Source organism: Ictalurus punctatus, chromosome 12 (assembly GCF_001660625.3).
Source record: "Ictalurus punctatus breed USDA103 chromosome 12, Coco_2.0, whole genome shotgun sequence".
Taxonomy (NCBI): Eukaryota; Metazoa; Chordata; class Actinopteri; order Siluriformes; family Ictaluridae; genus Ictalurus; species Ictalurus punctatus.
This window is the reverse complement of record NC_030427.2, coordinates 30,356,211-30,374,429: the sequence shown is the minus strand read 5'-3', so window position 1 is coordinate 30,374,429 and position 18,219 is coordinate 30,356,211. Positions and strand designations below refer to the sequence as shown.

At 42.5% G+C, this 18,219-nt stretch overlaps 1 protein-coding gene and 1 long non-coding RNA gene across 5 annotated transcripts in view; one reads left to right on the top strand and one right to left on the bottom strand.

Moving 5' to 3' along the window:
- Positions 1–35: 35 nt before the first annotated feature.
- On the top strand, positions 36–4,690 carry LOC128634280 (uncharacterized). Its single transcript, XR_008397620.1, has 3 exons — positions 36–1,783; positions 4,418–4,484; positions 4,599–4,690. It is a non-coding gene; the product is annotated as an uncharacterized LOC128634280 (long non-coding RNA).
- Positions 3,317–18,219, bottom strand: part of mast1b (microtubule associated serine/threonine kinase 1b) — a 27,630-nt gene continuing 12,727 nt past the window's right edge. For 3 of the 4 annotated variants that reach the window (XM_017481574.3, XM_017481576.3, XM_017481575.3), the window contains 19 exons: positions 17,974–18,075; positions 16,895–17,027; positions 16,011–16,078; positions 15,513–15,589; positions 14,610–14,818; positions 13,539–13,677; positions 13,193–13,325; positions 12,911–13,076; positions 12,714–12,815; positions 12,467–12,589; positions 10,761–10,870; positions 10,371–10,525; positions 10,033–10,283; positions 9,549–9,743; positions 9,018–9,247; positions 8,800–8,922; positions 8,571–8,707; positions 8,168–8,334; positions 3,317–6,680 (listed from right to left, as the gene is read on the bottom strand). In XM_017481574.3, coding sequence (XP_017337063.1) covers positions 5,392–6,680; positions 8,168–8,334; positions 8,571–8,707; positions 8,800–8,922; positions 9,018–9,247; positions 9,549–9,743; positions 10,033–10,283; positions 10,371–10,525; positions 10,761–10,870; positions 12,467–12,589; positions 12,714–12,815; positions 12,911–13,076; positions 13,193–13,325; positions 13,539–13,677; positions 14,610–14,818; positions 15,513–15,589; positions 16,011–16,078; positions 16,895–17,027; positions 17,974–18,075 — 3,909 coding nt within the window. In that variant the 3' untranslated portion in view covers positions 3,317–5,391. The remainder of the gene's footprint in view (positions 6,681–8,167; positions 8,335–8,570; positions 8,708–8,799; positions 8,923–9,017; positions 9,248–9,548; positions 9,744–10,032; positions 10,284–10,370; positions 10,526–10,760; positions 10,871–12,466; positions 12,590–12,713; positions 12,816–12,910; positions 13,077–13,192; positions 13,326–13,538; positions 13,678–14,609; positions 14,819–15,512; positions 15,590–16,010; positions 16,079–16,894; positions 17,028–17,973; positions 18,076–18,219) is intronic. The other variant, XR_008397619.1, reaches the window with a different exon arrangement.

The window sequence follows — 18,219 nt, the reverse complement described above, 5'->3', positions numbered from 1 at the left end:
CAGAGAGATTCAAATAAAGGTCAAAGGCGGAAACAAAACCCGTGTCTAATAATAATTGTTGCGTTTAATTATTTATATAGCGCTATAGGTTTCAGATTTATGTGTTAGATAAATAAATAAAAAAATAAACAAACAAGCAAACACATAAAAGTTTTTAGAAATGATACAAACGCATAATCAGTTTTAACCATTCTGACGTCCTGGGGACGGTAGAAACAGAGCAGGGGACGATGTGACGAATGTTTTGGGATGTTTTCGGGACGGTAGCGTCACGTGTAAAACGTATAAAACGTATAAAGTAGCAGGTGAATAAATGTTCAGTCGCTCTAAGGAAGCTGCTTCCCGCTAAGTGACTCCTAGTGTCTAAGCTGTGATTGGTGGATCGTCATGTCAATCATCTGCAGAGCTTTATCTGTCACGCGCTTCTCCGATTCCCATGGCAATGGTGAGCTGAGCGGGAAATCCCAGTCACTATCAGCCCTGAGGCGACTTTTAAAGTCTTTTATTTTTAACATAAAATGTACCAGCAGTCGAAAAGAAAGCCGATAATGAGGTAAGACATGTGAAAATGCCTGTATTAATGTTAATATTCCGGGTACATATTTAAAAAAGTAAACTACTCGGGTTAATCAGGTTAGTGTGTGCTGAGGGACGCGGAGGCTAGTTTAGGTAGCTAAGTTAGCTAACCGTCTGTTCGCTTAGCTGGTGATGGAAAGTCTTCTTTCAGCTCTTCTGTCATTCATGAACAGGTTAGTAACACATTTATTCACACACATATAAATCTGTTAAAGACAGAACTGTGGACTATGTTTAAACCATGTATAAACACTTCATGTACTGCACACATGCACAGAAACACAACATTAATCACTTGAAATCTTTTTATTTATTTTTATTACTGCACTTAAGCCTCTTTTTTCACTGCTTCACAACATTGCCTGAGGAAAATGAAATGGGAAAAAAAATCTTGTAAACAATAAATAAATAAACAGTAAAAACAAACCAAAAAAAGCATTCCATTATAAAATGCAAAAAATTAAAATAAAAACTAACTGTTTAAAGGAAGAATCCATTAAATCCATGTACAGGATCTGAATATGAACATGCTAATGCAGTAACACAGTAAAAAAAAACAAAGAAAGAAAGAAAAAAAAAAATAACCTAAAACTCCACAGCAATATGTAAACAAATGAAAACTGCTGTTCCAGGGGTCCAAGCACTTTGGCCAGCAGGTGGAAATGTCCTGAATGTCAGTGTCAATGAGATGTGACGGGCAAATGGCTTTTTTTTTTTTTTTTTTTTTTACCCCACAAAACATTGAACAACTTGGAAACGACCTGTGGCCATTTGGGGGGAAATTGATGGAACAATTTTGGTGGAAAAAAATGCAAATTGTCAAGCATCAACTCGGCTCAAACATCTGTCACTTATTAAATTTAACTGTACAGTGCATATTAGTAGAGGAAACAAAATTACAACTCCTAAAACACACACACACACACACACACACACACACACACAGAGCCTCATCACCTTGTCACTTTTGCTTGGACCCCCTTTAAATCTAGGAGATAAATAAAGTGCATCTTTACAGTGGTTTTTAATCCATAACAACAAAGTGGAAAACAATGCACGCCTACATGAATCTAGACCCAGAGACATTCAAACCGTTCTCTCTCTCACACACACACACACACACACACACACAACATCATCTACGACAGGAGTTCATTACCACAGAGCAGAGCAGAACACGCAGTACCTTAGCAACACCTCTTGGAAGGTAAGTCTGCTAAAATAAAACGTGTATAAATAAGTGTTTAATGTGATATGACGTGAGAGAATTTGTAAGATATTGTCATCGTGTCACGTTTTAACCTTTAAAAATGACGTGCTTGTGTGTTTCGTTTAGGCAGCTTGTTGGGTACAAATCTAAACAATTGCGTGTCTTAATCGGAGAAGGAAATCTCGCTGTTCTGTTCAGTAACATAGATACGTTTTTAAAAATATTTACTATACTGAGCTGAATTCATTCTGTAAATGTTTATTTTCTGAAACTAATGTCATAACTTATGATGAAAGATAGGATAATGACAGTGATAGGAAAATGTCATTACTGTTACGCTGAATATTTTGAAGTCGCAAAACGAAATACCACATTATCAGTTTTCCGTCATCCTTCATCATGTCGTATTTATCTACAGTTACAGCTCTGACACGTGGACCAAGCCGTTTACATCGCAGTGGTTTTTCATCAACTGTTATGGATAGGATTCTAATGTGCGTTGGGATAAAAACATCTGCCAAAAATATACATGTAAAATATTAAAGGGACCGTTTGTAACTTTTCGAGCACTCTGATGTTTGTGAATATAATCACTAACGAGCTTTATCTGCTGAACCTACAGTAGTGTGATTTTTTTTTGGAAAAGAGGAGGAGCTGAGCAGGTCTGTTCTACCTGGAGGGTGGGGCTGATTTCAGGGCCAGAAAAATGTGAACAGAAGTCTAGTGAACTCCATTGTGCCTCAGTTGGTCTCACATGTTTTGCAGGATTAAATGATTAAAAGCTTTGTCCATAAGGGGGCAGGTTAGAGCCGAACTATATCTCCGGAGCACTGAAGCACATCGTAATCGTGTCGTTGCATTTTGCACAAGATAAACGGTGAAGGTGGAGGGCAGTGATGAAGTTTTGATATTGATATTGTTTAATGACGCCTATATAACCTTTAAACATTACAGACTGCACTGTAAAACAACCACAAACGTGACAGCACAACGTGCCATGGAAATACACTTCATCTAGGGACATGATGGATTCCGGATTTCAACTAAGATGCAGGGCGATACTCAGTGTAAACAAGCAAATCTGAACATTATTTGCCACTTACTAACTGTCGGAAATCACATCTACACACACACACACGCACACACACAGTATAAAATGTAGTCAAGTAAGAAATAGGAAAGGAAAAATGTGCCAAAAAAACAACTACGTTAAATTAGACAAGGAGAAATCTCTCATTGCATATGTAGGAAGAGTTTAAAACACACACACACACACACACACACACACACAGCAGATAATTTTCTCTGTTTCTATAATTCATAAGTTAAAGTTGTTCTAACATTTTCCCTCCACATTCTGTGTTTAAAGCCCCAGAGAGCCAAAATATGTGAGTCTAAGTAAGAAAAATAATCAGTGCCTGGGGTGGTGTGATCACAAGGCTGATGTCAGTTTGTCCCACCCACACTGATTTTATTCGTACTGAGTCTTTATTTAAACTGTCTAAATGCTGAGCAACAAATAAAAGCTAACCCCTTGAGAGAAAGCTAAACTTATAGAAAAAGTTAACCTCAGAGAGAATGCTTACATTAATGAGAGAAAACTAACCTAGTGATAGAAAACTAACCTAGTGAGAGAAAGCTAAGCTTATAGAAAAAGTTAACCTCAGTGACCTTAGAGAGAGAGAGAGAGAAAGATAACTTAGCAAGAGAAAGCTAACCTTAGTGAGAGAAAGCTTACCAGAGAGAGAGAGAAAGCTAACCTTAGCAAGAGAAAGCAAAACTTAGCGATAGAAAGCTAACAGAGAAAGCCAACCTTAGTGAGAGAGAGAAAGCCAACCTTAGTGAGAGAAAGCTAACATTAGTGAGAGAGATAAAGCCAACCTTAGCAAGAGAAAGCTAACAGAGAAATCCAACCTTAGTGAGAGAGAGAAAGCCAACCTTAGCGAGAGAAAGCTAACAGAGAAATCCAACCTTAGCGAGAGAGAAATCCAACCTTAGTGAGAGAAAGCTAACAGAGAAAGCCAACCTTAGTGAGAGAAAGCTAACATTAGTGAGAGAGATAAAGCCAACCTTAGCAAGAGAAAGCTAACAGAGAAAGCCAACCTTAGTGAGAGAGAGAAAGCCAACCTTTGTGAGAGAAAGCTAACAGAGAAAGCCAACCTTAGTGAGAGAGAAAGCTAACAGAGAAAGCCAACCTTAGTGAGAGAGAGAAAGCCAACCTTTGTGAGAGAAAGCTAACAATAGTGAGAGAGAGAAAGCCAACCTTAGTGAGAGAAAGCCAACCTTAGCGAGAGAGAGAAAGCCAACCTTAGCGAGAGAAAGTCAACAGAGAAAGCCAACATTAGCGAGAGAAAGCTCATGTACTAAAAGTGTAGCTTCTGTGATAACTATAATTGGGAGTTGGTAAATGGAGGATTAAACAATCCTGATTTTTGGGAGTCTTAATTAAAGAGGCTGTCAATCAAGCCTGCTCATTAGAACAGTTGCCCACGCCCACTAGAACATTAGTTTAATAGAACACCTCGCTGTGGTGTCATACAAACATTTAAAATATTTTACTATTTTACTCCACATTCTCTGGGACATTAAACACTTCATTTACGCCTCACCCACTCTCTGTGTGTACCACAGGTGTCGTTAAGGAAATGGATCAGTAGCAAGCTGGAAATGTTGCAGGACCAATCAGGTGTTTACGAGTGTAAGAACTGAAATATAGCATTGCGTTCATTCCACCTTATTAGCAAACCTCAGATTGTGTATTGTGCATCTTCAAGTATGCTGATATATTTATTTATTTGTCATTTTGCTATAGAGAGATGATTGACAGGTTCTGCCACCTATCAGTGTCGAGAGCATTTGATATGACATCACAGACATGCTGTTGCTATAGAGACCGGGCAGTTATGACAATCGGATGTGTACTATGTTCACTAGCATCAGGTCTTTGCGTAGTATTATTATTATTATTATTTTTTTACATATCCTATTCTCTGTTAATTTCTTTTCTATTCACAATATCTAACATGCAGCTACACAGACAGCGCTTTTTATGCTGTACACTAATCTGGTGTTACATTTACATTAAAGCTGCAGTATATAACTTCTTTTTAATAAAGATAATTGCAATTGATAATTGTGTTACTTTGTAGCTAAATTTGCTATCAAGCTAACATTTGTCAAACTGACGTCACATGGTCAAATGTGCGACTAACTGACTAAATCTAACTTAACCCTTAATGAACTTTGCAAAATCCAGACATTGCCCTGAAAAGCCTAAAACAGTAAATGAGTTATTCTGACTCAAAGGTCAAAGGTCATCAAGGCTTGACACCACGACCCTGGGCATTACTTTGATATTAATTGAATGTAAACAGACGTGTTACTTGCTACTACCAAGGTTACAAAATGTTTTTCTGTGAATCCTTAAAAGTTACATACTGCATCTTTAAAAACCGTCTAGACACACACACGCATCTAACAACAACAGACTGAGAGCACCTTTTTTTGTATTGGATAAGTGTTGATTTGGTGGTTGTGGAAGAATTGGGTCATCGCTTAAGTATCTCTTACTTCACATCTCTCGCCAAACGTCACAAGCAGGAAGTTCAGGAATGCTTGTTAGAGCTCTTCGATTTGGAGGATCCTGGTCCAGGCCACGTTCCCGTAGCTATGCGCCAGGCCCCAGATGATGCCTCAGATTTGCCCAACGTCCCAGCCCGCTTGTCCTCGCTCATTTTGGTGCTCGAGTCCTTCCCTTTCCCCCCGTCCTGTGATCCCAACTTCATGGGCCCGAGCACGGTTTTGGCCACGCTGGTGAGCTGAGTGACGAAGCTCGAGCGGTCACCGGGGGAGATGGTGCGGGATTTTCCAGTGCTGGGAGATGGAGTGGAAGGAGACGGGGAAGCCGGGCTTTCCTCCAAAACCTCCAAGTGAGAGCGCTCGTCTCGGAGGGTTCGGATCGAACCGGAATGGACCGAATTCTTCTCCTCTTTGGATTTCATTTGGAGTACACCTACGTCCGTCACTGGAGGTGCTGGAGCTTTAGCCTTGCACTTGCCACCTCCGCTCCCGACTTCCACTCTAACCTCTACTGTTTGGGGGGTTTTCACACACTTGCCCAATTCCACGAGCCCAGGTTTAGTTTTCGAGTCATTCTCCCATGCTGCTTTTCCTTTTTCTCGCTCTTTTCCACCCTCAGCCTGCCCCTCTGGTGTTTTTGGCACAACAGTGTCTATGCTCAGTAATGGCATCTTTCCTCCAGGTTTTTCTTTCACATCGGAGGTTGAAGCCTGCATAGCCGGGCTCTTTGACGCAAATTTGTCTGGCTTTGCCGTAGTTATGGCTTTGATGGAATCGTGCATTTGAGAAGAACTTGTTGTTCCTGTTGCTTCAGATGGTTTGTCCTTCTTGCTTAGTGTCAAGTCAGGAACGGGAGGCGAGTCCTGCTTGTTTGTCGCCTGAAGCGTGTCTGAGAGTGTGTTCTCACCTTCGATCTCCAGCAGGCTTTGCAGCATGCGGTATTCCTCCACGCCATGTTTCCTCAGGCCACCTTTTTTCTCCGCTGTCGATGGAAAGGAGGCAAACAATGGGGGAGAGGGCGGAGCCGGCTTCTCGGTCGACTGCACCCGTGTGAGGAGAGGTGAGCGGGGCCGTGTTATTGGCGGCGAGGAGTGCAGCTTGGCGGGGAAAGCGGGTGTGGCACTGGGCGTGCTTGGTGAGGGAGTGTGTGCCAGTGGGGAGAGAGGGACGCTCCCGGCTGATTTACAGCGAGATGAGCGGAACTGCCGCTGCAGTTTAGGGGACAGGCCGTGTAGAGAGCTTGGGCGCATGTGATGAGACGTAGCTGGAGAGTTTGGAGTGGAGGACGCTGGGGAGCTGCTCTGGGACGACATGCCTGAGGAAAGAGAGACACACAGAGAGAGACAGGGGAGAGGGGGAGGAGAAAGAGAGAGGGTCTGGTTAAGGACTGGTTAGTGTCAGGTTAATAGCTAAGTTAATATGTGGATAAGATCTTTAGTTAATATGTTAATATCAATAGTAATAGTTAACAGTATGTGCTGGGGAATTCAGACTGAGAAATAATACAGCTGGGTTAATATTAAACTTTTCACATTTACATTTATTCATTTGAAAGACACTTTTATCCAAACAGACTTGCACCTGAGCTGAGCAGATAACCAGAGAAGTATTTTTAAAAAATAATATTAGATATTATTCCAATTAATAATATGAATAATATTAGAATAGCAAGAATAATGTCTTGTTAATACCAGGTACATAATGGGTTCAAGGTCACAGAAATGCTGTAAGTCAGGGGTGTCCAATCTTGTCCGGAAAGGGCCGGTGTGGGTGCAGGTTTTCATTCCAACCAAGCAAGAGCCACACCTGATTCCACCTGTTTAATCAGTTGAACTTGGCTTTCAATAGACTCAGGTGTGGCTTCTGCTTGGTTGGAATGAAAACCTGCACCCACACCGGCCCTTTCCAGATAAGATTGGACACCCCTGCTGTAAGTAGTTCAGCCATTGGGTCAAAACTTTAAAATTTGCCTAATATAAGTAATATTGGTATAAGGTTAAATCAATGTCGTTTTAAATTAGGTAAATAGTCAGGTTAAGGTTAATTTTGTGTTAATGTGAGATTAATAGTTACTAGTAATAATTGCTACCAGTTTAATATCTAGTTAATTTGAGTTTATTGTTTTAATATTGGGCTAATAATCATTAATAACTGGGCTATTGGGTTATTATGAGTATAATACTAGGTTAAATGTATGAATACAATGATTTATTAATTATATATACTAATATAATTTGGTAATAAATGGGTTATTAATATGAATTAATAACATGACTTACTAACACTGGATTAACAGTCTGGTTAATATAATTGTTAACATTAATAATAGTTTATATTAATCTCAGTGTTTGATCAATATTAGGCCACAAATACCAGACTAATAGCACAACAAAGTAAATTATAAAGTTTTATTTCTCACACTTCCTTAATATCCACAACAGAGGAAAAAAAAAACACGTCAGCTTCAGCGGCTCAAACATCAGAAACTCTAAGATCTTTTATACTTCAGTGTAGCATCATTTCACCGAGGCTTCTTTACGTGAACACAGTGTGTCTTGTTAATCCGTTTACAACCAAGAATAATTCAACATAAGCTTGTGTTAGATTCTTATGTAGAAATGCTCCAAGCAAAGTGAATAAACAAAACATTCTGAGCAGGAGTCTTTTAAGAAAAGACTTTTACTTATTAATCAATAAACAGTAGATTATGTGTGTGTGTGTGAAGGGTTTCAGTCTTCCAGGTCATTTTGAACGTCTAGCAGTCCAGTAGTAGTACACTAGATTATAGTAGGAGTCACTGACCGAGGTGGGCGGAGTCAGGGGGTGAGCGGGCGTACAGGCCATGAGTGGGAGAGCCTGGGAGACTGTCACCGGACGACAGCGAGCGATTCAGAGATGAAAGACTGCGGCTGGTGTGGAGCAGGTTCGACTGCTTAGTGATCTTACGGAGCAAACAGCTTCGCTTCTTGCTGTACGAGAGAGAGAGAGAGAGAGGGATAGGGGATTAGGATGGGAAAGAGAAAAAAAGAAGGGTAAGAATGTAAAGTATTGTCATAGAATTCATATCTAAACTTGCTCAATGTAAACATGATAGATAAACCAGCTAATCAGTCACCATGGAAACCACTTTTTTTTTTAAGTTTGATGTCTGGTTTTAGTGAAAATTAAATTTATAGCCAAGTAACGTCTAATAGGTGCATGTCACCTGTCCTGTCCCTCCTTGGTGATGGATTTCCTATTGCGTCGTGCCATTTTGGCCCTGGAGCTGGGCTTTCGCGCCGGTCCGATCTTAATGGACGTGTTCTCGAACGGAGTCGTGGTCACGGTCACTTTATTCCCACTCTGAGCACAAAACAGAGCGTTTTTAAAATGACTGCTCTATACAAATCATTCAGAAACATGATGAAGCAGATGTCCCTTTCAGGCCCTTGTACCTTCAGAATCAGCTCCACCACTTCTGTATGAACCAGCCCGTGCACAGACTCTCCGTTCACGTGTGTGATGAGGTCACCGGCACACAGACCTGCTTCCTGGGCGGGGCCTCCACACTCCACGTGCTGTGATCGGGTGGTAGAAACAGTAAATGAATCGAAGTTATTTAAGAGGCAACGCAAGGTGTGTTGGTGTTTCAGCGTGTGTGAGGCTCTCTTACCCAGACCATGTGGTGGACACTGTAGACATTGGTGTCCCCCATGTAGACTCGGATGGCGCGCAGCGTGAAGCCGTACCTCTTCCCCGAGCGCTGGATGGTGATGGGAGAGCGCAGAGTGCTGACGGATGGAGAGTAGTCCCGGCTGGGGGACGAGTCGCGGGACGACGGGTTGGATGATATGGACCGGGGAGACATGGGGCTGGCCAATGGGGACGTCCCATGCTGCTCCACTGCAGAAAAAAAAAAAGCTTAAATCACATAAATATAACAGAAGTAAGTACATAAATAAGAATATATAGAGAAATAAATATAAATAGGGAAAGGCAGAAATATAAATGAAATAAGGAAGTAAAGAAAGATATAAATATAAAATAAACATGAAAAATAGTAAAGACAGAACAAAGAAAGAAAAAATAGGAAGAATAAAAATAAATAAAGAAATACATATTAAAGAAGGAAATAATGAACAAGACAAGGTAATAGTGGTGAAATGGTGTGTAGTAATGAGCGGTTAGCACCCCCTGCTGGTACCTGCGGGTATAATGACAGATAAGGCCGAGGCAGAGGCTGACTTTATGACCTTGGTGCCTGAGCGAGTCTGAGTGTGTTTCTCTCCATCAGTAGAGAGGTGTTGATGTCGCGCTCGCCGCAGAACCACGTCACTCGGGGCCCTGGGTCCGAACGGTGCTGACGTCACAGCTGCGTCTGCAGGCTTCAGGAGTTTATCTGTAGAAACGTTCAGGTGTACAGGAGGAAGGGGGTAACAATATATTTAACCTCATTTATCTCATGACCAAAAAAAGTATTCTATTATCTGCGACAGCAAAATCGTTTTTCTGAAAATGATTAAGCCCAGTTAGCTGTTAGTGACCAGTGTATTTATTTTTATATGATGTGCATGTTGCCATAGAAACTGCTCTGTGCGAAGCACCACCCAGTGTGCACGTCATGCTTGTTTATTGTTTCCATGGCGATACTGACATTTTGATTAAAACCACTGGGAAGCTTCACACACCTAATCCATGTGCCGCTAGTGCCGCAGTGGAGGATTCGGCGGCGCCCACACCTGAGCCAGATGCCATCGTTGCGCCCTCTAGCGACGTCCCTCTGGTTTTGACCGGCGCGTGGCGAATGTGTGTGTCCGTGTCCGTCTCTAGAGGAGAAGAGACACGGTGTGTGTCCATGAGAGCAGAAAAACGGCGGCGGACACCAGGGGGACTGGAGTCAGACTCGGTGAAGGAGTACTCTGAGCAGGACAGGCGCTTCCTACACACACACAGCACGCAATTCCCTCAGTCACCAAGAGAGTGATTATGATGGATCATTTGCATGTATTTTAAACGCTCCACTCACATCTCAGGAGAGCCAGTCCTCCATGTTTTGTCTCTCAGAGTGAAGCTGCCCAGGCTCTCCCTCTTTGCCCGGTCCTCTCGATGACTTCTCGGCTCCCGGCGGGTCACCACAGGCTTGTGATCCAGCTGGGATAGGTGCTCCATGCTGCTGTACACCTACACACACACACACACACACACACACACACACACACACACACACACACACACAAGGCTGAGTGTGAATAAACACTACACGTAATCCTTATCAACTTATAATATAGAAATTAGTTAGTAGAACAAGTCTTATGGTCATAGACAGGAAGCGAAGGAAGGAAGAGTGTGAGGGAGTAGAAGGAGGAAGAGATAGACAACTAGAAGTACAGATAGAATGATGAAAAGGAGGTGTAACCTTGCTGAAGCGAGGGGAGCAGGAGGAGAAACGATGGATCTCGACGGGCTCGTCATCGTTGGTGTCGTCTTCATCAAACGAGTGAATGTGATGGTAACGGTCTGAACGTGCTACAAAACACACACAGAGCGAGAGAGAGAGCGAGAGGGGAGTTATAACACTCCAGCACTCAAATATGATTATTGAAACACACGTCTTGAACTTTTGGTCTAAATGACTTTTGGAGAAAGAAAAGGCTCAAAATAAATGCATGACAAATATGACATAAAATTTCTATTAATTCTCTAATTAAATATAAAAATAATTACCTTATTCATGATTATATTCTGTAGATGTGGCCATTTAAGTACAATTTACACAACCTTTTAGATTTAATTTATTTTTATTTTTATATATTTACACAATTGATTACTTCATTTAGACACTACATACAGGTTATAGTGCTACTATGCTGTACCCTATGTAGTTAGCATACACTGACCAACCATAACATTAAAAACCACTGACAGGTGATGTGAATGACGTTGATTATCTCGTTACAGCGACACCTTTCGAGGGATGAGGTATATTTACTGTATTAGGCAGTAAGTGAACAGTCAGTTCTCGAAGTTGACGTGTTGGAAGCAGGAAAAATGGGCAAGCGTAAGGAACTGAGAGACTTTAACAAGGGCCAAATGGTGACGGCTAGACGACTGGGTCAGAGCTTCTCCAAAACGGCAGGTCTTGTGGGGTGTTCCTGGTATTCCTGGTTAGAACTTACCAAAAGTGCTCCAAGGAAGGACAATCAGTGAACTGGCGACAGGGTCATGGGCACCAAAGACTCATTGATACACGTGGGGAGTGAAGGCTAGCCAGTCTGGTCTGATCCCACAGAAGAGCTACTGTAGTACAAATTGTTGAAAAAGTTAATGCTGGCTCTGATAGACAGGAGACAGAACACAGTGCATCACAGCTTACTGGGTATGGAGCTGCATAGCTGCAGACCGGTCAGAGTGCCCATGCTGACCCCTGTACACCACTGAAAGCTCCTACAATGGGCATGTGGGCATCAGAACTGGACCATGGAGCAACGGAAGAAGGTGACCTGGTCTGGTGAATCATGTTTTTATGTGGACAGCCATGTGCATACCACCTTCCTAAGCACTGTTGCAGACCAAGTACACGCCTTCACGGCAACGCTATTCCCTAATAGCAGTGGCCTCTTTCAGTAGGATAATGCCCCTGACACACTGCAAAAAGCGTTCAGGAACGATTTGAGGAACATGACAGAGTTCACGATGTTGACTCGGCCTCCAAAATTCCCCAGATCTCAGTCCGATCGAGCGTCTGTGGGATGTTCTGGACAAACAAGTCCGATCCATGGAGGCCCCACCTCACAACTTAAAGGATCTGCTGTCAACGTCTTGGTGCCAGAAACCACAGCACACCTTCAGGAGGTCTTGTGTAGTCCATGCCTTGATGGCTCAGAGCTGTTTTGGCGGCACAAGGGGACCTACACAATATTAGGCAGGTGGTTTTAATTTTATGGCTGATCGGTGCGTATAGTAAATAGGAAGCCATGTGGGATTTGACCTTAAAAAATAAATGACTGTGGGTAAATAAATACCATTTGTGGTTTATGTTAAATGAACTTAAATGTACACACATACTGACCTTTTAAATAAATAACACACACACACACACACACACACGGTCAGTGTACTCACTGTCGAAGTAGCTGGTGTCCTCCTCCGATTCGAGTTGAGGTACAAACTCAGCTTTCTGCCTCAGTAAACTGTTCCAGTCCAAATCAGCAAAGAACGGTTGATGCTTCACTTCTACTGCACCTCCTGCTCACACACACACACACACACGTAAATGCAGCATTAGAGTTCCTGTGCCTAGTGTGACCAGAGTTTAGCCTGGTTTAGTTTAGCTAGCTTATTTTAATCTATATTTTGTTTCTGAGTGTACCTGTGCCCAGGCGGTGCAGTGGGTTGGTCTGCAGCAGGGCAGAGATGAGGTGCTGGGCGTCGACTGGTAGTGCTTCATCACCTTCAGGCCACACAATGTCATCTACACACACACACGGCATTATAGTGGTACAAAGCTAGATAAACATATAATTTGTGTGTGTATGTGTGTGTGTTTGTGTGTTTTTAGTCTTTCACCTGTGATAACCTGGCCAAACAGTTCCTCAGGTGTGTCCCCAAAGAAAGGCACACATCCCACCAGGAACTCATAGAGGATGATGCCCATGGCCCACCAGTCCACAGGTTTCCCATACCCCTGCCGTAAGATCACCTCTGGGGCGATGTACTCGGGCGTGCCACACACCTGAGGGAGAGAATGACACATGTCATCTGGACAAAAACACACTCCTGGCCCATCACTTGTTTGACCCTGTGTGTGTGTGTGTGTGTGTGTGTGTGTGTGTGTGTGTGTGTGTGTACCTGTTTATCTAGAAACTCCCTGGTGTCCTTCTCGATGTGGCCCTCATACAGGTTTGTTGTGAGACTCATCAGACCCATTTTAGACAAACCAAAATCCGTCAGTTTAATGTGTCCCATAGATGTGATCAACAGACTGAAAGAGAGACACAGAGAGAGACAGACAGGAAGAAAGAAAAGTGGAGAGTGACTGTGAGAGAGACAGACATTTGAGAATATTATCAGATTGTTTCTATACAGTATAATTATATAACAGTCTATATAATATATGTGACGTCACATTGTACTACACCGTTACACCACTAACAGACCCTAGGTAGTGTGCACGCTCCACTCTACACTGTCTTACTTGTCAGGTTTGAGGTCTCGGTGCACCACGCCATAGTTGTGGATGTATTCGAGAGCAAGGACGGTCTCTGCAAAGTACATGCGTGCCAACTCTACAGGCAGAGCTCCGATGTGCTTCAGCAGTGTGGCGCAGTCTCCTCCTATCACACATGGAGTTGTAGTTACTGCTCATGTTCTGTTCTACAAACATATACTTCCTACTGTACAAGTGTCCCTGGGAAAATTTCTCTTTGTTCATGTTTTCTATTTGCAGAGAAAAGAAATTAATTTAGCTTTTGTGTGTGTGTGTGTAACAAAATGAGGATTATCTAAGGAATATATATTTATTTTTTTATCCAGCACTGAATCACAGTATGTACCTACAGTTTGTTAAAATCACTGTGGATGTAGCATGCGTGAGTCTCCTGGGACTCTTAAACACTACTTAAACCACTGAACTGTGACCTTTATAAGCCTAAATAATGACAAAACATCCTTTCTGAGGAAGCAGCTGATGAGGAACATTGACCTGCTCCGTCTTTGTGCATGCAAAGTGTCTTATTTATACAGGTTCTCTAACAAGCACACACGGAACATCTGGCAGCATGGCCATAAAACTTTCTCCTGTTTATAAAGCAAGTGATCTATCTAAGCATCATTTTATGATTGTTGTGCTGAGCCTTTGCAGATGGAGGACTCCTGTGACTCCCACGTCCTCACTCACTCCAGAGTGTCCCTGTAGAGGGCCAAGGAGGATGACAGTCGATGAGTGCACCCTGATAACAGCTCTCCCTGATCAATTTGTCTGTGTTTACCCAGCTGTTTCATGGCAAGTTTTATGTTGTATTCATATCTGTAAGTCTAAGCCTTAGTGCAGGCCCCCCCTCACAAGAAAATGGTATCAGTATGTGTTTCCCAGTAATGTATGACCTTCTCTTCACACATGAGCCTCCTGACTATTTCGCAGGAATTGCATTAGGTCTTGTTCCTATAGATCTCCTGACCAATCTTCACAGGACTTTGACTTTGACATTTACACTGAATATTTTTCTCTGTGTGTGTGTGTGTGTGTGTGTGTTTTGGTTTGTCTCACCTTCCACGTACTCCATAACCATACAGAGGTGTCTGCGGGTCTCAAAGGAGCAGAACATGCTGACCACGAATGGGTTCTCGGCGAACGTGAGGATGTCTCTCTCCACAAAGGCCTGCTGGATCTGGTTCCTCAGGATCAGGTTCTGCTTGTTGATCTTCTTCATGGCGAAACGCTGACGGGTCTCCCGATGACGCACTAGGTACACCGCCCTGAACACACGTGCAAACACACAGCTTTTTATATATATATATATATATATATATATATATATATATATATATATTAACTTACACTCAGCATTTCAAGAAAAAGGGGGGATGTAAACTATTTCAATGGACTGGATGTTTTTTTTTCTTTTGAAGCATTCCATTTCAAATTGTCAGTGTAAATGGATTTTAGATAGAACTGATGGATACCTGGATGAATGAATGCATGTATTTTGAATGGAAATAATCTAATTTGTTGAATACTAAGTCATAGCATGTTATGTTTACATTTATACCATTTTTAAATTATATTGTTTCTCCTTGGTACTTTTCTTTTGCACTACCTGTTATATCAGACACTTCCACAATAAAACTGTGTACTGTTCGGTGCTACACTTCACTCACTGTGCCTATTGTCCTGTTTTAGTAGTACTGTACTGTCCTGTGTTGTTAGCACACGTCTGCACGTGCACTTTATGTAGAAATGTGTAGATCTTATTGAATTCTGTGTCTCATGTGGTTAGTGTGTTGTGTTATGTAGCACCGTGATCCTGGAGGAACGTTGTTTCATTTCACCATGTACTGTACCAACTGTGTATGGTTGAAATGACAATAAAACCACTTGAACTTGAACTTGAGATATATAGGATTATAGGACTGGACAGACACTGCATGGTGGGACTGGAGCGTTTCTCACCCATATGCACCGTTGCTGATCAGTTTGATGGTCTGGAAGTCGGCTTCTCCGGGAGGCTTCATCACCTTCATCTTCCCCTAAGAGAAACACAGAGTTAAAGAGCCGCATATATCAGTTTTGGGAAGCTAAACACTTCAGTGGCCTCAATCTGAAACATCAGGGCTAACTGTAGCTTCATCGTATTCATATAACGACCATCTTATCCATAAGCTTTTTGGATATTTAGTTCAGAAATGGGCAAGTTATACTCCTCGAGCCCATGAAAATGTATGTGTTCTTATAATCATACAAATATATCAATTATTATGTACTGCAGCTGAAAACTGGTTGGTCTGTAAAGTGACCGAATTACAGTTATTAATTATGAGATTAGGAATGTAGGTAACGTGATGACATAAAGTGTAAAGTTAGACGCTGTGTGCACATATATATTACCGTGCATGTGTGCGTGTATGTGTGTGTGTGTGCGTGTGTGTGTGTGTGTGTGTGTGTGCTGACCTCTGTAGAGTCGTCCGTCTCGGGTGTGAGGGGTCCCTCACTGTCATAACTCTCCAGATTGACCATTTCTGAAAAACCAGAGACCGCGTGTGCGTTGTTAAACCAGTCCATGTATTTCCACCACAGTGCTGTTGGATTCTGATTGGTCAGAAGGTGTTGATGAATTTTCTAGAACAGTAGCTCTACTGTACATTAATGCGCTCATTCTGATACGCTATTGTCTGAGTAGTAACCGCTCGTTCACGGGGACTTGTACAGCAGACACACCGTATAAACAGATTAAAGAACATGTGCAAGTTTGCTTGCGCTCTGTAAGAGTCAGAGTTCAAGCTATGGATTTTAAATTCTCCAACATCTTCAGCACAGAGACGTTTACAGTCTACAGCGTCTCGGTAACACGACAAGCTGCACTGATTGGTCGAGAGAGGAGAAAAGTGAAGCTGGTGAAGGAACGACTGTTTAGAGCTGCTATAATGTTGGAGAACTCGGTGGTCACCAACACTCTTCCTGGAGATCTACAGTACCTTCCTGCAGGTTTCATCTCCAACCACACTCTAACACACCTGTTTCAGCTGATCAAGAGCTTCTTAAGGCAGAGATTAGACAGTCATGTGGAGCTACAGTCTTCAGGAAGGAACAGTGTTGGTGACCAGTGTCTTGTCTCATGGATGTTCCACAACATTAAATAGATCATATGTATGACGTGTAACTCATAATTGCCGTGGTGTAAGGGGAATAAAACACACCAGGCCCTGCTGTTATATACTACAGAGCGAAACCTGCCCTGTCATTGATTATTTTCTCCTAGCAGCACAACACACAGTGCTTAATTCTACACATGAACATGTCTTAGGTGTATTGTTGTCTGTGTCTCAGTGTCTCACCCTCCAGAGGGTCTCTGGTCAGGCCGAGCTGGCTGATAATGTAGCGTGGGATGTCCGTCTTCATCAGGTGTCCCTCTTTGGCGTGATCCTCGGCTGCCTCTAGCAGGTGGTAAAAGTCCTCTGGGTTAAACTCCTACCGCAGAAGGGGGAAACGTTTTGTTGTGACACACTTCCTGTTCAGCGCACTGCGAAGAGCCTCGGACTTTAACGTGTAACGATTTTTAAACAAAGGCCCTCTCGTCCTAAAAGATGATGTGCTGGTGTGATGTAGGCCTCTTGTTAAACTTTGTGTGGTCTGTGATACACTCAAGCTGCTCTCTGAATTTTTGATAATGCTGCGATGCTGCTGCTTTTATCTGGCAGTGTTCGTGCAGGGCTTATGGATTTTCCATTTATCCTAATGTCAGACAGAGAGGCTGGAACTTTTAAATCAGACGCTGGCGCTGGGAACTATTAGCATGAGTAACTCGGAGTGTGGAGAAAGGGTGGGGGGGTGGGGGAGACTGATCGCTGTTACACACTCTCACACACACAGCAAGGAGGACTTTCAATCTAAATGCAAATGTGATCGCAGGCTGGTTCCTCTCTGTCTGTCTGTCTGTCTGTCTCTGTTTGTCTGTCTGTCTGTGCTGCTGCTGTGTTCTCTCGCGCAGTAACATTATAGCGCATAAAGACGGCGTTCTCCAGGGCAGAAATTCGATTTGGAACGGAGCAGTGCTGAGCAGCGATGCATTAAGGAGACGTGGAGAGGCAAGTTGCACAAGCGAATGCATTTTTATAACTTAGCGAGTTATCCATGTTATCTGTATTGTGTCTAGCGTCCTCGTCCTCTGCTTTAGCCCAGTGTAGTAATTAATGAAGGATGCTATCTCTACGATAACTGCTAATCATACTAATAGTAGGCAAGTTCCTAGCTAGCAACACAAAGTTATGACATTATCTGTAATATAACATGCGTTGGCATATAAAGAAAAAAATGTGTTACCCATAATGCAATGGTGTTTAATATGACATCTTTTTATTTTTGTTGTTGTTAATTATTCTTGCTCGTCTGAAACGATGAGAAAACTTGGACTAACCAGACATTCCAAGAGCCGTGCTGGGCGAGAGACGATGATGAGGAGCTTCTTCACCAGCTCAGTGATGAAGGTCAGCTCTGAACTCTCTGACCGCTCGTACGCCTGAGAGACAGACAGAGACGAAAAACTGTTTATTCCGAAAGATGACCTCGCATTTACCTCTGCTAAAATTAACTGAACGGAGGAGAAAGTGATGGGAGAGAGCAAGAGGAAATGAAGGGAGAGAGAGAGACCAAGAGAGAGAGA